The sequence below is a fragment of the Marmota marmota genome, unplaced genomic scaffold (assembly GCF_001458135.2).
Source record: "Marmota marmota marmota unplaced genomic scaffold, marMar, whole genome shotgun sequence".
NCBI lineage: Eukaryota > Metazoa > Chordata > Mammalia > Rodentia > Sciuridae > Marmota > Marmota marmota.
In genome coordinates this window covers 6,705,671-6,726,971 of record NW_025999905.1, presented here as the reverse complement: position 1 = coordinate 6,726,971, position 21,301 = coordinate 6,705,671, and the positions used below count along the sequence as shown (strand labels likewise).

The 21,301-nt window shown below is 34.4% G+C and overlaps 1 protein-coding gene across 9 annotated transcripts in view; it reads left to right on the top strand.

Annotated features, from left to right (window-relative positions):
• Dgkb (diacylglycerol kinase beta) overlaps positions 1 to 21,301 on the top strand; it is a 747,732-nt gene that overhangs the window by 712,693 nt on the left and 13,738 nt on the right. For all 9 annotated transcript variants that reach the window (XM_048799633.1, XM_048799632.1, XM_048799634.1 and 6 more), the window contains 2 exons: positions 7,488 to 7,608; positions 8,438 to 8,498. In XM_048799633.1, coding sequence (XP_048655590.1) covers positions 7,488 to 7,608; positions 8,438 to 8,498 — 182 coding nt within the window. The remainder of the gene's footprint in view (positions 1 to 7,487; positions 7,609 to 8,437; positions 8,499 to 21,301) is intronic.

Sequence of the window (21,301 nt, the reverse complement as noted above, 5' to 3'; positions counted from 1 at the left end):
AAATTATATAAATATATAATATAATATATTATATAATAAATAATATAATTATATAAATATATGTATTAATAATATAATTATTTAAATATATGATATAATTATATAAATTTATTAATATATAATATAATATATAAATATACTATATTATATAAATATAATAAATAATTATATAATTATATGTATTAATTATAAAATATAGAATTATATATATTTATATATTATATACATTATATATGATATATAATATATAAATATATATTCCTTTGTAGCATTTTTTATTTATGTATGACAACAGCATGCATTACAATTTTTATGACATATATAGAGCACAATTTTTCATATCTCTGGTTGTATACATAGTATATTCACACCCATTTCTGTCTTCATACCTATACTTTGGATAATAATGATCATCACATTCCACCATCATTAATTACCCCATGCCCCCTCCCTCCCTCTCCAACCCCTCTGCACTATCTAGAGTTTGTCTATTCCTCCAATGCTCCTTCTCCCTATTCCACTGTGAATCAACCTCCTTATATCAAAGAAGACATTCAGCATTTGTTTTTTGGAGGGATTTGCTAACTTCACTTAGCATTTTTTTCTCTAATTCCATCCATTTATCTGCAATGCCATGATTTTATTCTCTTTTATTACTGAGTAATATTCCATTGTGTATATATGCCACATTTTTTATCCATTCATCTATTGAAGGGCATCTAGGTTGGTTAAACAGTTTAGCTATTGTGAATTGTGCTGTTATAAACATTGGCTGTAGTATGCTGTTTTTAAGTCCTTTAGGTATAGACCAAGGAGAGGGACAAATGTGTCAAATGGTGGTTCCATTCCAAATTTTCCAAGAAATCTCCATACTGCTTTCCATACTGGCTGCACCAATTTGCAGTCCCACCAGCAGTGTATGAGTGTACCTTTTTCCCTGCATCCTTGCCAACTCTTATTGTTGTTTGTATGCATAATAGCTGCCATTCTGACTGGAGTGAGATGAAATTTTAGAGTGGTTTTGATTTGCATTTCTCTAATTGCTAGTGATGATGAACATTTTTTCATGTATTTGTTGATTGATTGTACATCATCTTCTGAGAAGTGTTTCTTCAGGTCCTTGGCCCATTTATTGAATGGGTTGTTGTGGGGTTTTTTGTTTGTTTGTTTGTTTGTTTGTTTGTTTTTTGGTGTTTAGCTTTTTGAGTCTTTATATACCCTAGTTATTAGTGCTCTATCTGATGTATGAGGGGTAAAGACTTGCTCCCAAGATGTAGGCTCTTTATTCACCTCACAGATTGTTTCTTTGGCTGAGAAGAAACTTTTTAGTTTGAGTCCATCCCATTTTTTGTTTCTTGATTTTAATTCTTGTGCCACCAGAGTCTTATTAAGGAAGTTAGGGCCTAATCCCACATGATGGAGATTAGGACCTACTTTTTCTTCTATTAGATGCCGGGTCTCTGATTGTATTTCTAAGTGTCCTTGATCCATTTTGAGTTGAGTTCTGTGCATGGTGAGAGATAGGGGTTTAATTTCATTTTGTTGAATATGGATTTCCAGTTTTCCCATCACCATTTGTTGAAGAGGCTATCTTTTTCCAGTGTGTGTGTGTGTGTGTGTGTGTGTGTGTATATATGCATTCATCTACTGAAGGGCAACACTTATTGTTGTGTGGAGTCCAGCAATGTGCTGCTCCACTGTGGGAGACCTCCTGGAGGCATGCTCACTGAATATATTCAAAAGAACAAATATTCCTTTGTAGCATTTTTTTCTTCTATCACTGATAACATCTAATTATTGTTATCAGTATGTATAATCACATGGAATTTGCAGTCAAACATAACTAGCTGAAACACCAGGCTTTCTGTTACATGTGAAGATTTGAATGAGCAGTTTCATCAATAAACAAGTTTATTCATCAATACAATGAGGAGAATAATACCAGGATTATTGGGGGAAAATGGAAAAAATATCTGTAAAGCTCTGAGCAGAGAGTCTGTTAATAGAAAGCATACAATTTATATATCAACCCTTCCCATTCCCTCTCTTTTGATAATAGACCTAATATTTTATAATAAATTATTTATTGTTAAAAAACCATTTTATATTTATATACATAAATTCTTTCTAAAACTTTCTCTACTAACCCCCTTTTTCATTTGTATGTTTTAATTTATGGAGATATGGAAAGTAGTTATTTGTGCTTATGAGAAGTACATCTAAATTAAGGATCAATGAGCAATGGGTGGACATGTTGAAGAATCCTTGAAATCTGCACTTTAGTGAATGTATTTCATATATATATATATATATATATATATATATATATATATATATATTTTAAAGTTTACTCTGGGAACCAGATGTGTAGCTTGGTGTTAGAGTATGTATTTGGCATTTGTGTGTCCCTACGTTCAATACAATGAGAGGGTGGGGGAGGTTATTGGTTACTTTGGATCCCAGACATGTTTCCAATCATTGCTAGATAAATAAAACATCACTGAAAGGGCATACAATCTACATATCTACATATCTTCACTTCTGAAGGGATGTCCAACTGCAGAGCTAGTCTGGTCTTGCCATGGCCAAATAAGGATTTAATAAGCGGTGTTATAATCAACAAGTTGTGATTATTACAGTATTAGTATTGAGTCACTGAGCATACCTCCAGGTGGTCTCCCACAGTGGGGCAGCACATTGCTGGATACCACACGCCATGCCCATGCATCATGCACCAGGTAAAAGGTTCACCTGCTTTGCTCCAGCTCCCTTTCCCCTCCAGCAAGACAAACTATATTCTATGAAATACAAAACCCACATTCAGTCTGTGTTTGCAATGTATCCTCTTCTGTTCCATCACATATGGTAGTCTGAAACAATTACATAATGAGACATACTATCAGGGCATAACTGTCAAACCGGAGAGACTAAGCAATGAATAAATATTATCCACTTATTAGCTATGCAGCTCTTGCATTCTCTATCTGTGCCCCTAATTTTAGATTTTATATTCATACCCTTGATTGCCTATGCAGCAAAATATATGGTACAATATTCAAGAACAGATTTACAAAGGCAGAGGCAAATTCTATTGTAAAGTAGAGTTTCTTGCCATTTTGGTGGTATAGTCGTCTTTGTAATTCCATTGAAATCTACTGATTTTTCTCAAAATAGTGTTTTAAAATTCAAAGGATAAAATATATAGGCTTAAAATTTAGTCAATTATGTTGAAATAATACTAAAATTTTGATTTAGTAACATATGTGCTTCCTTATTAGCAAATTAACTTCAAAAATCTAGCAGAGAACAAGGGATTACTAAAATTTATATATATATATATATATATATATATATATATATATATATATACACACACACACACACACACACACACTGTATACAAATATTTTTAATTTAAATCAAACAAAACTTAGATTATTATTTTTCTAGGGACAACTGAAGATATTTGGGGATTGTGGATGATTGAAATTTGTTACTATCTTTTTTTAAAAAGGAAGTTATAATAGCTATAATGTAATATGGAAATGTCCCTGATAACTATCAGTAGCAATAGATCATAGATATTGCTACTACAACTATGTTTTTCTTGTTTAAATTTATACTTGAATTAACTTTTAGTTTCAGTTACAGGGTACTGATAATAAATTTGTATTTTCCCCATTCAGATTCACAGACTTCGTATTAAGAATCTAGCTCTAATATGACCCAATTTTGATGACTTAATTAAGTTTTTCCCTCAGAACCATCTCCTAAGACTTTAATCTTACAACTTAAAGTACCTAATTTGAAAGATTATCTTGCCACCATTACTCCCATGGAGATATTTGGAAAGACATTAACTCAAAAACCTAGTAGTATTTTCCTCTTCAAAAATATACTTTATAATATTCAATTGAACAAAAGGAAGATCTTCCTGAGGAGACACACATCAGACACACACACACACATACACACACACACACACACCTATATCAGGGTGTGAGAATGTCTCAATGCTTGCAGGTAACTCTAGAAGGTAGAGCTAATTTTCACCTGGATCTCCAAGTCTGGCTGCAATTTTTGCCTTCCTATCTGTAACTCCACTTCTTTTTCTGCATACTCAAAAAAAGGTAACAAAAATGCAATGACTGAGCATAAAGTTGAACGTTAACCTCCTCTGGTTCCTTTTGAAATAAAGTTAATTAGAAACTTTGTTATTTCATGATAAATAACAAATATATTGTGGCAAATCTCCTAGTCCACCAATGTGGTAAGACACCATGGTTGAGAACAGCTTCTCTATACGTGGATACACACACTGTGGAATCAGTGCTGCAACATTATGCCTTTCAGGCCATTGAGATGCCATTTAACATTTATTGAAGCAGAGCTAAAGTAAAATTTTCGGTGATCTGAAAGAGTTCATGTTTCTCTTAAGAAGAGGTTGGCAAACATTTTATCTTAAGGGCCAGATAGTGAAGATTTTAGACTTTGTGGGCCATATGGTTGCTGTAACAACTACTCTACTCTGAGATTATAGTACTAGGGCTGAAACAGACTAAATAAGTGTGACTATGCCTGATAAAAACTAATTAATGGACCATGAAATTTAAATTTATACAGTTTTTATATGTGTCAGCATATTATTCTTTTACATTTTTTTTCACTTTTTAAATAAACAAAAGTAATTCTTAAGTCATAAGCCATACAGAAACTGTCAGTGAAGTGGATTTGGTCCATGGACTAGGTTTGCTACTCCTATTCTAAAATGTGAAATCAATAACAAGGTAGCAAATCAATTAAGTAAGTTAATGTGATTAGGCCATCGCAGGGAGAGTTGCACTTAAATTTTGGCTAGAATGTGAGGTGAAGAAGTACTTGATATTCAGAGCATACCACATATAGAAACAGGGTTCAAAAAATATATGGATAGAAACTCTATACAAAATCAATCAAGATTGATCTAAAAGATCACACATCAGGGCATCAGTTATGTATATACTGTGAAGATTGAACTGCATCAAAAATTGCCCATGCATTATGAGAGAAAGATTTGCATGTCACAAACTTAGTTCTTTTGTTTTTGTCTCTACCCCATGACACTTTGTACTTGCGCCAGTGTTTGTAAACATTCCACTATTCCCATACAGTTTATTGTGTTAGCAAGAACATAATCATTTGAAAGCCTAGGTGTTGTAAACTTATGAGAAATAGCTTCTTTAGTGATTATTAATACTAGAATTGATTTTCAGAGTATTTTTGCAGGAAAAAAAACAAAGACAAATTAAAAGAAAGAAAAAAATAGAAGGAGGGTGGCAGACAGCAGCAATATGGTGTGAGTGTAGACAAATCTCTGTGATTCATGGAAAAGTTAGGGCTCACAGATTAACTCTGTTGCGAGAAAGTGTTTCGTTTCTTATAGAATAGTTCCCATCAACCAGCCTCAGATCATTACAAAAATTAACATGGAATTTCACCTCTTTAGGAATTAGGCAGTACAACACCCACAATACCAAGTGTGAACTTCAGTCCTGTGACGGTGCTGCTGGTGGTTTTTGTTTTATAAATATCACCAGGCACACATCTGGAGCTTTAGAGCCTGCCACAATGCTGTTTTCTGGTTGACATATATCTAAGAAATGCGTATATTAACACCCAGGCTACAGAGCCAAGCACATTTTAGTGCCGGCTACAGCTGAAAGAATATGTTTCTATTCCTTGTCCATCTGTTCTTGGCAACATAAATTTAAACTAGAAACAGAATAAGCTTCATGAGAAATAAGTCTCAATAGGGGTTAGAGCAGCGAGGTGGAAGCTCTGAGCTCTGACTTGGTAACATTTTATTTCCTACCTGAAAGGTTGTTTTTACTTGGAGCAATCTCATGCCACAGCTACAATTTAAAATTTTTTGATTAATACTTTTTAATCATGTGCTTTAAAAAAACATATGATGGTTTGGTCACACATTCTGTTGTAAGTGAAAATTTTAAAATTTCCAATGATCATAGATAGGCCTCATGAACTTTGAGATTTCAAACGCTCTTTGCCACAGTTGAACTGCACTCAAAGTGAATCATTAGCATCTCTGAACTCCAGGCTAGAAGGGGTTCATTAATAAGGAGTGAGGGCTTTCTATACAAAATGGTTCCATAGAAAACAACTTTCTTGTTTTTCTAGGAGTCTAACTTGGCTATGGCCAACTAGCACATGTTTATTTGGTATCATCATTATGCATTCCCACTGTAGGCCACTTCCTCTAGATTTTTTTTTTTCTACTAAAACAGTCTGAATTTTTTAATTTTCACTTAAAAGCACGTCAGGAGTATATGGGACTGCTATAATAGAAAGGGACCGGGTGTGATTACCCATACTACTGCTTGTAAATCCAGGGTCTCAGCACTCAGGTCAGTACCTGAGCAAATGGACTCTTGGGGCACCATCTCTGGGGTTCTATTGGTGCGAGTTCAGCCTCTACTTCTGAGTGACTGCAAATTCTGTCATTGGAAAGGACCTCCCCACTAAGTAAGAAACACTTATATAGTTTTTAAAGTATCTGCTTTTCATATAACTGATTTATCAAAGACTAGCCTAGTGTTTATGCTTTAAAGTGGCTGCTTTCAATATTTTACTGTATCACTTGTTCACTGTGCAAATATAAAAAATTACCTTCTCTGATTCTCACCTTCTCTTTCTAGAAATGGGGATAATTGAATTTTTCTTAAATTAGTTCTGAGGGGGAGCCAATGAGATCAATAGAACATGATTAGTCCAGTGACAGCTACTTGATAAACACCTAACAAGTGGTAATTATTAATATTAGCCCACCTTTAATGTTTTCTCCTAATAACAATAAATAATTACACTGTGCTAATTTTCTAATCTGCTCCTAAATATTAGTTTGGTAGGGTATGTTCCTTAAGAAAACATTTCTAGAAACTACCATTTTTTCTTGAACTTCTACACAAAGTTACTTATGACTGTGGACAAGTCACTCAAGGACTTGGGGATTCAGTCTTCTAGTCTATAAAATAAAAAGATTCAACTCCATGATCTCTAAGGTCTCTCATTTGAGTAATTTTTTAAAAATCATGTTTGACAGCATATCCTCATACTTTATTTATAGTGATGAGATGTGTACTTGCTGCCAAATGTCTGATGTAGAATGTATAAATGTTCCATATATACATGTGGAATAACATTAAGTTTGTTGATGTTAGAAACTACTGGTATGTTTTTTGGCATTATTTGGCTCAGAATTTTTTCTTCCCACTTGTTTTAGAATAAGCTGACAGCACATCGTTTTCCATGGAACCTCAAAGGTTTAGTGAAACTGAGAGTTATAGAAGTAGGCCATCTTTACTTTCTGTTTTTAAGACAGAGAATCTTTCTTTGTGAAGGGGCTTTCATTATTTCCATAATATCCAATATCATCAAATTTTGGACATATGCATATTCACTATAACTTAAAGGCATCTGTTTTCTTTCAGATCTGAGTGATCAGCTGCTGGAGGTGGTTGGTTTGGAAGGAGCCATGGAGATGGGGCAAATATACACAGGACTGAAAAGTGCTGGCCGAAGACTGGCTCAATGCTCTTCTGTGGTCATCAGGTAGTTCTTTTTCTGTAATTGACAGAGGGGTTTGACATAACTTCACCAAAACTAATCAAAAGCACACAAGACTAATAGTGACATTTATTTTTGCTTCAAATGAGCAATGGTTAATATTTATATATTTCAAAATGATAGAAATTGGCAGACTTTTAAAGAGTATTGGCTAGCTATTACTTATTAGGTCCTTTGAAATCTGATTCTCCCTTGTTGACTACCATGGAAATGGTGATGTGTCCCTTCTAACATGCAAATTTAATCTCCTCTATGCTCTATGCTCATGCACACTCAAGTTTACTGAGGCACTATTTATTAAGTAAATACATCCAAAATAATAATTAAAAAGTTATTGATCAACTATGAACTTAAATTCTTTCATAGCCTAAGTGCAACACTGTTTCTGTGAAATTAAATAGTAATAAGTTATTGTATGGTAAAACAAAATGTGAATTAAATTTGAAATTTTCCAAGGAAATTTTCCCATTATTTCACTGGTGAAGGGGGGAAAAAGTCCATTTTGACAAGGAATCAGTCTCTTGGATGTTCGAATTCTGTGTATCCTTAAAAATAAACCCTGGCATTTTTTTTTTTGCATTCATAATTTTTGTTTTTAACACCATATTTACCAGGAAGCTCTTAACATTCTTATGATCTAGGTGCCTTTCAGAGTATTCATTAATAGTGAATAAATATCCCTTTCAGACGAGAAAACTTTAGAGGTCCACTTTACCACATTTGCCTTCCCTGGTCTCATCATCGTCTATCCTATATATAGTCTTTTATATGATATATTTCAATGTTATACTTACAAGGACATATTTTTCCCTAGGACTAGCAAGTCTCTGCCAATGCAGATTGATGGGGAACCATGGATGCAGACACCATGCACAGTGAGTACAGGGTAGCTAAAATACCCTGTCAGTTTCATTTTTACAAAATGAAAATAATAAATAATCACAGTATCTAATCTTTTGTCTTGCCTCCTTTAGGACCTATAATCAAATAATTCCCCTCTTACTTATGTATCAAAGCCATTGCATTCAAGGTTTAGCAGTTATATGCTCTTGGCAAATTTCAGTTTTTGAATATATGTGTTAACCTACGCATAACTTTAAATACCATGGATCAATTATAAACTCTGGAACTAAGCAAAATACAAAGTTTCTAAACTTTCTTGTGTTTATTTCATAACACCTTATGAGAAAATTATTTATGGGAACTTCAGACATAAGTCTCCCTGAATTTATTACTCATCTGTTATTTTGTCTCCATTTAGGGACTTGTGGGTTTGCTTTTCTATAGAAAAAACAAAAATCCCCCTTTTTCTACCATAGTTGTTGTCTTCATAACATGATATCATTTTTTTATTTTTCTAATTAGTTATACATGACAGTAGAACACATTTTGACACATCATAAATGGAATCTAACTTCTCCTTCCTCTGGTTGTACATAATGTAGCGTTACACTGGTTATGTAATCATATATGCACATAGGGTAATATCTGATTCATTCTACTATCATTCCTACCCTCCCTCTGTTTAATTCAAAGTACCTGTATTCTTCCCTACCCACCTCCTCATCCTTATTGTGAATTAGCATCTGCATATCAGAGAAAACTTTTGGTCTTTAGTACTTTTGGATTATCTTATTTCACTTAGCATGGTATTCTCCAGTTCATCCATTTATTGACAAATGCCATAATTTCATTCTTCATTAAGGACGAGTAATAACCTATGTGCATATATGCCATGATTTCTTTATCCATTCATCTGTTGAAGGGTATCTAGGTTGGTTCCATAAGTTAGCTATTTGAATTGAGCCTCTATAAATATTGATGTGGCTCTGTCACTGTGGTATGCTGATTTTATGTCCTTTGGGTATAAACCAAAGAGTGGGATAACTGGATCAAATGATGGTTCCATTCCAAGTTTTCTGAGTAATCTCCATATTGCTTTCCAGAGTGGTGCACCAATTTGCAGTCCTACCAGCAATGTATAGATGTACATTTTTTCCCCACATCATCACCAACATTTATTATTGCTTGTTTTTTGTTTGTTTGTTTTGGTATCGGGGATTGAACTCAGGGACACTTAACCATTGAGCCACATCCTCAGCCATTTTTTGTATTTTATTTAGAGACAGGGTCTTCGTGAGTTGCTTAGGGCCTCACTAAATTGCTAAGGTTGGCTTTGAACTCTTGATCCTCCTGCCTCAGCCTCCAGAACCACTGGGATTACAGGAGTGCACCACTGTGCCCAGCCTGCTTGTAATCTTGATAACTGCCATTCTAACTGGAATGAGATGGAATCTCAGTATAGTTTTGACTTGTATTTCTCTAATTGCTAGAGATACTGAACATTTTTTTCATATATTTGTTGATGGATTGTATTTCTTCTATGAAGTATCTATTCAGCTCCTTAACCTATTTATTGATTGGGTTATTTGTGTGTGTGTGTACATGTGTGTGTATGAACGCGTTTATGTGTGTTGTTTTTTGAGTTCTTTATATTGTGATATAATTTCCTTCAAACATTTTGATTCCCCCCAAATTTTTATTTTCCTTTGTATGGTGAATATCTCATATTGTCATAGTTCAAAAGCATGCTAAGCTCTTGGCATTGGGGATAGAAATATGGAAAGGATCAACAATATAATTATCTCCAAAAACTTACATTCTGATAATAGTTGACTAAATAATTAATAAATACTTATAGAGCAAATATAAGAGTTACAACAAAAATAAGGTGAAATAGTGATGAGGAACTAGATGGAGTATGGGTATCCTACTTTAGATAAGTGGAATGGGAGATCCTTGGAAGGAAACAGTAAGGAAGATGGTGTGACCAAAGCTTCTAGAGATCTGGAGAGTAGTAAAAGAAAATGTTAGAAATGGTGGACAGCAGACATGATAGTATGTGCAAAACATGATAGTATAGAGTTAGAATTTTATTGTAAATGCAATAAGAAACTATTAAATGCTTTAAGTATCATCTGACTTACATGTTTAAAGTTCACATTGACTGCTATGTGGAGAATATGCTGAGGAGCAGATAAGAGACAGGTTTATCCATGTTGTCTGGGAGGTGGCAGGGAAGGAAAAGGGAAAACTAAAGTTTGCCAAGGGCATGTAATTTGAGCTACATTCTGGAGTTTTGAGCAGGAAGAATTTACTAATGCATTCTTTTGAGATGGGAAATGGGAGATGAACAAGGAGTTTTAGTTGAGGCTAACTCGGACCTATAAATGACAATGCTATTTACTTAGTAAAGTTGGGAATGAAACTGATTAAGGAATAACAGGGGGCTGGGGATGTGGCTCAAGCGGTAGCGCGCTCGCCTGGCATGCGTGCAGCCTGGGTTCGATCCTCAGCACCACATACAAACAAAGATGTTGTGTCCGCCAATAACTAAAAAATAAATATTAAAACTCTCTCTCTCTCTCTCTCTCTCTCTCTCTCTCTCTCTCTCTCTCTCNTCCCTGTGTTCACAGTATTGTAATAATCACCAAGTTAACAAAGAATATATTTTAGCCATATAACTATTTAGTCATGCAAATAAGCATATTTAACTTAAGAGGATCTTAATTCTAGAATAATGTATATTAAAATGTTCTAGAAGAACCTGTATTCGGGCTGGACTCCAGAGTGAAATTATTTCTACCTTCTTCCTCCTCTGATCCTTTCTCCTGAATACAGAGAACATATTGACTCTGTTGTCCTTATATTCCTAAAACAGGAAGAAGAACAGCTGGGGTGAGAGAAGAAGAGAGTTACATGATAGGATAGGGGAGAACAAAGATTAGGTCTAGCTTTATTTTGTATCTGTACACACAACACCCATTAACTCTCCAAATTTTACAATTGATGGGTGCCCAGAAAAGTTTTGTTAAGTTAGAAGTGACTGCACATGGCATCAGAAACTTCAAATTCAGTATAACCAAAATGGATTGTTCATCTGCCTCTTCTTCCTGTTCCCCAAATACTGACCTCTCCTCATATCCCAGATCTGCTGCTTTTCTCTATATTATTTTGATTTAGTGGAACCCAGTGTTTTCTTAGCTAGCATAGTGAGAGTCATACTATGCTTATTTATATACTCCCAAATTCAATTACCATGCCCACTTAATGATATGACCTATTTCTAGAATCTTTTCTTCCAGTCCTACTACCACTGTCATAGACTTGGCCCATTACTTTTCTCTCATTGCTGGCAAATATTACATATATTCTTCCACCTCCATTTTTTGTTCTATTTTAAATAATCCTTCACATTTCCATGAGAATGATCACTATAAAATACTAATTTCACCATGATACTTTCTACTTAAAATTCTTTAATTACTTTCTATCTGATAAATATAATAATTTGAGACAGATTTCCTATTTTACCAACTTCATCTCCTGTTTCAATTTTACCTTTTCATATACTTCTCCCTTGTTCAAAGAAACTTTTCCTCTTATTTAGTTGAATGGCATCAACTGATCCTTTGAAACTCCTTCTGAGCCTCCCCTCCTCCACAAAGCCTGCCTGAGCACTGCCCTTCTACTCCTGCACCCATTCTAACAGGAACTCACCTGCAAACTCAGCCTCCATGGTCAGTAGCTCTAAAATTATGTTGAAATAATGTTTTGCTGCTTTTCTGAGGTTATAAGCCCAAATTTTTGCCAGCTTAGTACAGCCAGAGTATAGCACTGTGCCTCAAATATGATTTGATTGCCAATACCAAGTGCATTTTGAATTTGTGAATTTCTTAAACACTTCATGGGGTAGTATCACATTTTTTTTTTTAGTATCACATTTTTAAAAATGCTTTCTACTAAATCTTTTTTCACTGAACATAATGTAGTTTGGCTAGCAATTCATTCACATATTTTTCATATATAAATATATGTAAAAGTTATTTTGAGTTATCTTTATTCATTATATTCTCAAAGCAAAGATTTGAATGTATCAGAGAAGATATACTTTCCCAACTCCCAAGATGTAATCCTTCTGTTTCCTGGTATGGTACAACTAAACTTCCTTGGGCTACTTCCTTTTACTTATCCATTGTGTATTTGTGTTAGTCAGCTTTTCCTCACTGTGACAAACACCTGAGAAAAACTACTTAAAAGAGGAAAGATTTATTTGGGCTCACAGTTTCAGAGGTCTCAGTGAAGTGCATGCTGGATGGCTCCATTGCTTTGGGTCTGAGGGGCAGTACAATATCATGGTGAAAGGGTGTGGCAGAGGAAAGCTGTTCTACTCTTAGTAGCTTGGAAGCAGAGAGAAAGACAGGAAGGGGCTGCTGGTAAGATAAAGGCTTCCAGGGCATGCCCCTCGTGACCCATTTTATCCAATTAGGTCTCATTTCCTAAGGTTTCTACCACCTCAGAATAATGCCATCAGATCATGACTCCCATTCCAATCACCTCCCACCTCTAAACGTGGTAGCACTGGGGCCATCAAAAGATGAGCCCCTCAAGGACGTTTCTGATTCAAACTATAACAGTATTTATTGTACAGATTCTTTGACATATAATAGGCCTGTATTAGTTATTATCTGTTACACTTTTATGAAATATAATACCAATTAGGTTTTAATGCAGGATCCCTTTGGCGCATTGTCTAGAATAAGGTAGAGAAAATTCCTGAAACTTTCTCCTACATCATAGAGAATGCGAAGGAATTTATTCATGATCATAAGCTAAATGGTGAAACAACAAACCACAGGTGATATATGAGGACTCATCAAAGTGACAACTGCAGCCACAGTAACTTCTGGAAAGCATTTATGTGTGTAGGTCTTCCTTTGCCCTTCTAGGTACCTTTCCTGGTATATACCTCTCTGGATCCTGAACCTACTCACCCAATCTCAGCTTCTCGTGTGTAAATACTTTCAAGATGCCACACAGCCCTGACCTAGCACTTAGCTGCTCCCTGCTGAGTCTGGTGATCTTGCTGCCTGGAGAATTTGATCCCTGTTATTCCTGAGGCCTCCTGCTGCTCTGATTTTCCCTATGAACACTGTTCAATGAAACACAATTTTCTGACTGGAATGACAGTTCCCTCCACTGATTCTAGCACTTCCTTGACTTGAACACTTGGGCTTTGCTTGCACACTTATCTAGAAAGATGGGATCTTTTCCCCTTACCCAGTTACTACAGGTACCTGTAAAATATATATATATCTTCATTTTGGCCCTTGTTTTCATAAACTCCAGCACAATTTTAAAATTGTAAAGAGGAACAGTGCAGGCCTAATCTATCTAAGTTTTGTGTTTAATTATTAAAAATAATCATAATTGTAAGATGTTATTTAATCTTTTTTTTTAGAGAGAGAGAGAGATAATTTTTTTAATATTTATTTTTTAGTTTTCGGCTGACACAACATCTTTATTTGTATGTGGTGCTGAGGATCGAACCAGGCCGCATGCATGCCAGGCGAGCGCGCCAGCGCTTGAGCCACATCCCCAGCCCATATTTAATCTTTAATCACTTGCTAGATACCATTAATCTCAGGCCACTGATACTGATAATGAAAGATTTTGTAAATGTAAATTTTTCCAGGCCCAGAAATTTACTGCTAAGTAGATGAAGGCCAATAGATTTTTCTAGACATTTTAAAGGACTAGAGATATTTAAGGGGAACCTTTGTCTCAATACCTAATGTTTATTAAATGTATACCATATACTATTTTCTGTTCAGTGTGCTAATATTCATAAATAATTTAATCTTAAGTAGAGTTATTATAATCTCCATATCATAAATTTTAAAAAACTGGTAGCCCGAGAAGTCAAGTAACTTGCCCAAGGTTACATAGTAAGAGTAAGCAGGCTATGGGTCTCTACTGCCTTCTAATTATGATGCTTGCTGCTTCACTCAGTGCTTCTTCAGAGTCTTAATGTATCTCTAAAGTAATAATCAGCTAAAACACATTATTTATAACAGAATTCAATCTTTATTAGCTTATTTATATTTTTGATCTTTTTATGTTTTGCTTCTCAGTGTAGCACAGCCATCCCTCACATTACTGCCAGAATTACTACTGAATACCACAGCTGTGATACCTTGCATCCCTTGATTCAAGTCCATTACCTCCTTATTTCACATAGCATACAATTCAGAATCCACATCATGGCCTTAAATTACACCCCCAACACTAGCACCAGCCTGGCATGTTGCATAGGGACCACTTCTGGAAGATTCCTACTTACACTGTTATGGGTGGAGATTCCTCAGTTTTTGTCTTCCCCCCAAAAAAAACTTAAAATCAAAATACACAGAGAGCAGATGAGAATAAGTAAGCACGTTGCTTTATTTAACAAAACAAAAGTACACCCCAGAGAGCATGGAGTTGGCCATTTCAAGAGAAAGGGGTGGTCTTCTGCACTGTAAGGTTTTAAGTTCTGCTTGGTATCCTCCTTGCTCAGGAGTTATTCATTTTGGGTGGGATGATTACACCTGCCTAAGTTTCTGCACCTGTACCAATTTTACTGTGTCAGAACTGTTCCTATCACTACCTAAATAAAATGAAGGTGGGGGTGGTGAGTGGGGAGAGATGTCACCAAAGACTATGGAACTCCTGACAAAACTCAATGCAAACAATTGGATTATGATCCCAAGGTCATCTACCACTAGTCCCTTGGAGGATGATTGTATCCTTTCTTCAGATTGACAGAGAGCTGTTGGTGCACAAGTTGGTCTGTGGGGAGATATAGCAGCCAGTTGGGTGCCACCCAGGGGTGGAACCTGAATTTTCCTTCCACACTTTTGTTTACATCTATCTAGCTACCTGCTCTAACAATACTGCTTCCTTCTGTATTGTGCCTAAAATTCCCATTCTGTTTTGTGGTTTAGAAATAAATTCATTCTCTAGCTTCCAGACAAGCTTCAGGAAATCTATAGCTTCTTCCAACAGTTCTCTGAAACCCATGGTTTGCACTTTTTTCATCTAATCTTACCAGTGGTTTATTATATTTATATACTTAATGTTTCCCTTTTACTCAGATTGCCTGAATTAATTATTCTCTTTTGTTAGGATATATGTATTTTTAAAGTTACTTCAAAATCTTTCTGGACAATGATGGGATTATAGATACTTGCATACACACAAATTTTTTAAAAAAAAGCTCTTCTTCAATGCCAAGCTTAAAAGCACTTTCCTCCTGAAGTCTCTTTAACTCCCCATCTGTCTGAAATATTTGCCTGATCCTTTGTACTTTGTGACTCTGCTAATATCTCCATGGTGTCCAAACCCACAAGCTTCTCTCTCCGCTAGTGTGTGTGTGCATCCAGCTCTTCTGACCTAACTGTAAGCATTTTAAGATTTCTTCTTTATTTCCCCTTTACACCTTGCATACTATCTTTTACATAATATGATTTCCAGTAAGTCCACAATCATTTGAATCATTGCTTGCACTATGTAATATGTCAGTTTTCTCAGGTTGCTTTTAAACTTTTTAATTTGTTCTTAGTTTTCAGCAATTTGATTTTGATGAGTCTGGGCATGGATTTCTTTGAGCTTATACTAGTTGAGTTTTACTGAGTTTTATGTGTCTGTAGATTTATGTTTTGCCAAATCAGGAAGTTTTCAGTCATTATTTCTTCAAATACTGATTTCTACATAACACTCTTTCTCCTCTTCTAAAACTCTGATGACATGTACATATTACATACTTTATTGTCTCAGATCTCTGAGCCTGTTCATTCTTTTTTCTTTCCTCTGGTTCTTTCTATTATTTAGATAGGATAATAAACATTTCCTTCATTCAAGTTCATTGCTGTTTTCCCCTCTTATCTCCATTTTATTCTTGAGCCTAAAAACTTACAGTTTTTGTTTTGATAATTGTATTTTTCAGTTTTAAACTGAATTTTCAGTTGTACAATTTTCCAATGATTCCTTTTGTATCTTCTATTTCTCACCTACCACTTTCTGTCTTCACTCTTGAAGTGTCTCCCATTATTTCTTGGAACATGATTATCATAGCTGCTAACTCCTTGTTTGTTAATCCCAACAATTATATCATCTCAAGGCTTGTATCACTGGGTGTCTTATACCATATACGTTTTTGAAATTTTCCTGGTTCTTTTTATTTTGAGAAATTATGAGTTATGTCCTGAACATCTTAAATATCATGTTTTGAGGGCCTGGCTATTATTTAATTCCCATGGGGAATATTGCTTTGCTGTTGTCATTATTGTTATTCTAGCAGGTGCCTTACCAGGTTAGGTTCAGGTCACAGATGTTAATTCATCTTTTATAAGTTGTGGCCCTGATATCAGCTCAGTTTTCAAAGTATTTGTAATATTGTTCAGATTTATATTTCATGTAAAAGATCTATATGTCTGTCTGGACTCCCGATGGTAGCCTACACTCTAATTCAGTTATAAGTTATCAGTATTCTGTTTAAGGTCACATCCAGGCCTAGTCAAATAAAGAGCAAATTCAGGGAATTCTACAAAGCTTGGCAGGATATCTTGCTTGAGCTCCCTCCTCTCCATGATCTCTCTAATGTTTTTCATTTCATGTAGTCTCATGTTCTAGCAAAAATCCAAGAGTTTAGTTTTTCTGCTCTGCCATGTATTTCCTGAAGTAGCATCTTCCTCCAGGATGGCAAGGGGATACAGAGAGAAAGAAAGAAATAGGAGATCCCTATTGAGCCCATAATTCCTTTAATGAGTTAAAGTCTGTCCTGCACTAAAGTGTTAGGCACCTGCCGCTACTATGTAATCAGTTATGGACCTGTGTTGGTAGAGATTGTGGTAGGGTTGGTGTACAACACTTTATTTTCCTTACTGTCTTTGGTCTGAAGGGCTTTACTCTCCTATTCTTTAAATGAGAAAGATAGGATTTTCCTTGAAACTCTATGTATACCTGGTATACAGTGCCCAATATAAATAAAGAAGCTCCAGTTAAGTCCAAGCCAGGAGATACAAGAAGGGAGAAACAACAGCAGGAACATCATCACTAATTCTGTAGCATTTAGTGTTCTGACATTTTTCCCTAATCTGTCTGTTATTATTTACTTTTTGGTATCCTCAGACAGAGGCTTGGTGTAGGATGTTCAGGGTTTATAGCCATATCCAGTGGGAGCAACAGAGTAGAGTGTACTTACTCCCTCTTGGCTAGACCTGAAATCATCCCCTATGTCCTTAGATGTTATATTGCTCATGGCTCTTCTTAGATGTGACTGAATTCTCTCCAAGAGTCAGCATTTCATCAGCCTATCACCCATGCATGTTTATCCACTAACTTGTGGATTTCACAATATATTTCGCATTTTCATATCACTTAAAAAATACTAGCTATATCTAATAAATCTTTTAAATCTTTAATCTTAATGTCATACCCATTTTGATAAACTGTCTTTAATTTTTTTCTACTCCTCTGTCCTATAGTCAGCCAATTTGAGACAGCATCTACCTCATTGTTTAAGAGAAAATAATATGGCCCCAAAGCACAGCTCTTTTATTTACCTCTAAAGATAAGATTAAGATTTTAGATATTTCTCTGTATCAAGAATGATGTATATGACCACATGGGGTTTTTGTTTTCCATTACTTTATAGACAGAGACATTCATTTTAAGACTGTTATTAGTTATCTGTTAGTATGGGAGACTTCTAGACCTGGATGCAAGCTTAGGTGATCCAAGGTCAAGAAGCAAAGAGTTCTGTGACTGGGACTTTCTAACCTGTTTTTCTACTCTTAAACCTGTCATCAGTCCATTAAGCCTGTTTGCCTAAGGATAAAAAGTTCAGAAGAGGAAATGCCATATTTTTGAAGCATCCTAAAGTACACTGTGATGAAAAAGGGAACATCTAGTTGTAAAGCAGGTAGCCAGTCCAGTGAGGCGCCTTTCCATGTGGACATTCCCTAGTAGTTCTGTAACTAGCAAGTGTCATACAGAACATTTACATTTAAAAACAAAAATAAGCCATTTTAAGAGGATACTGCTTTAATGACCCTCTCAAAGATCCAAAGTTGAATATCATGAAAATCCTTTTTATTTTGTAATAGTATTTAGAAGAGCATTTCATCTAATATCATATTAGAAGATACATTGACATCTGCTAATTTTCCCCATAGTTTGTGCTTATACCTCCCTTTTGATTATTAGCTAAATAATAAGTTTTCTTAATGTCAACTCAAAGGTAGAACTATGTTTCCTGCCAAGAACCTGGCAAAACCTAAATTTAAACAGTACACAGGGAAAGACTTATGAGAAAATGGAGCAATTTTGAAAAGTAGGCAAATAGCTAGAATTTGTCCTTTTTTACAGTAGGTAGATCTCCTTATGCCTAATACCTAAGCTAACTAACCAAAGACCTGAAGACTAAAAACAAATTAGAAGTTATAGTCTTACTACTCTCTTATTACAGAAGTTTTATTAAAACTTCTGTTTTCAGCTTTTTATTTAAGACCTATTCTAGGTTTCACTATTTTAAAAGTTATTTTGAGGAAGCTGGCATCTGCAAGTGAAATAGTCAACTTTTCTTGCACTTTAGCAGAAATTAAATGCAGTCAGAAGTTAAAAATATTTTTCACTCCTTGAAAGCGATGTTTCATTCGATTCCTATAAGGAGGGAGGGAAAAACTACTTAGGAAAATTACTATGTTAAGAAAGAGTGTCACAATGGGTAGAAAGTAGGAATGAGGGCCAGAGTCCAAGGTTAGGTCTTCTATTATATCAGTGACTTCTGGATTTCAGAGAGTTACTTAATGGATTTTCTTGAAACTGTTTCCTTATTCCTAAAATGAGTTACTACACCACAAGGAAATATTTAAATGTTCTTGAAAATTGTTATATCACATTTAGCAACACAGAGAAAGCATTGATTTTAGGGTGTATATTTTTATATTTAATAATTCATCTAGATTTCTTTAATTTTATAATTTAGACCAACTTCCCTATAATCCTGAATTATGCAACAGGAAAATAAGAGTCAAACCCATATTATTTTATGTTAGAACAAAATTTGACACTTTAAGTTTGGCTAATAAATCTTTAAATATTATGAAAATAGACACTTATTGTTTTCATATTATCATTTACAGATAAACTCATTTTAGGAAAAGACAGCATTTTGTTGTAATATATAACATCATTAATAATCATCTAAAAAGTAAATTATGTTAAAATTTATTCAGAATAGAATAATGCTATGAAAGTTATCTGCAAATTTACCAAACCTGAATCTCCCAAGACCCTTGCATTAAACTGATTAAATACTATAAAATAATGTTTAATGTACCAGGTTGATTTCCTAATAATCAGTCTTGTTGTGAAAATTTGATAAAAGTATTATTTTCTTATTAAAAGTTAGACAGCTATTGAAACTTAACACTTGCTGGCTTAGTAGACACACTTTTTAAAGAATGTTAAGCTGCTCTAATGACTTGCTTTCAAAAGAGAAAAAAATTCAACAAGGGAATGTGCTGTATTTTCAGTCATGGAAGAAAAATAGTAACCCATAAATTATCTGGAGGAAAATATTTAACATGCAGGTACAGATAATGAACATTTTGCTGTGCCTAGAAATTGCAATGTGTCTAATATTTAAATAGTGAATAATGAGAAAGTTTAAAAAAGGAAATACTACAGTTTGTTATTTAATGAGCCTACATCCTGGTATTTTGAGGAATAGAAAATTAAATTACAGTCATCTGCCATCTTAAAACATTTGAACAATCAGACTGCTGTTCTAGTGGGCACACTGTAGGCGTTTAAGGTGTGAGTGGTACTATACCCTAAAAGCAGTTAAATAAAACATAGATTAAAAGCACCCTTTTACCTAAATCTTAATTGGTAAATACTTTTGCATAAATTTACATTTCTAAACCTTAATTTTTTTCCAAAGACTGACACATTTGTGTTTAGTTGGGCATTATTTTGTGTGTTCCCCTGTTACTTATGCATTAATTAGTTTTGTTTACCTATGCATAATTTTTCTTAATTTTACAACAGTTGTTGTTTTTTTGTAATTGACAATGCAATTTACTGCATGTGTGCTTTCTGGCCCCCAAACAAGAATGTTAAGGTGTAAAGCACCAATCTCTTCATTTCAGGTTGTTAAAAAAAAAAAAAAAAAAAATTGGATGAGACTGATTTCCAATTAATTTGCAGTGGTTACAGGGGAACAAAACAATTGCACCTACTAATTAAAATTTAAAATATTCCAAAGTGTCATCTTTAGGTGTCTCTGGAATATGTAATTTCCATTTCGGTTCATAGCTGGATCTGTAGAACCCGTGAGCTTGACAGCTGTATTAAGTTAAAGGCTCAGTAATACCTATTAGTACAAAACATGAAAAAAAAAATACCATTAATCATTTATTTTAATTTTGCAGCTCTGTCATTTTCTCAGTATGTTTTAAAATTATGATGACACCATAATGTGCACAAATCGACCTGGATGAAGGGGAAACGGATCCACTACTTAGGGAAGTTACTGAAGTACATTATTAGAGCTTAATTAATGCCAAACTGATTAAATTTGATTGCATTTTGCACAAAAATATTTTAAAGATTTTTTTCTTCCTACATTATATTTTAAAAGCTTTCCCAAATGTTGTATTTATAATTGGGCTTTAACTTTTTATACTTCTTTAATATATTTTATTTAAATATTATACATAAGCATAAATTGGTCTTCTATTTATTTTGAAAGTTATTGGTTTCAATTTTGAGAAATTCATTTCACTTTGGT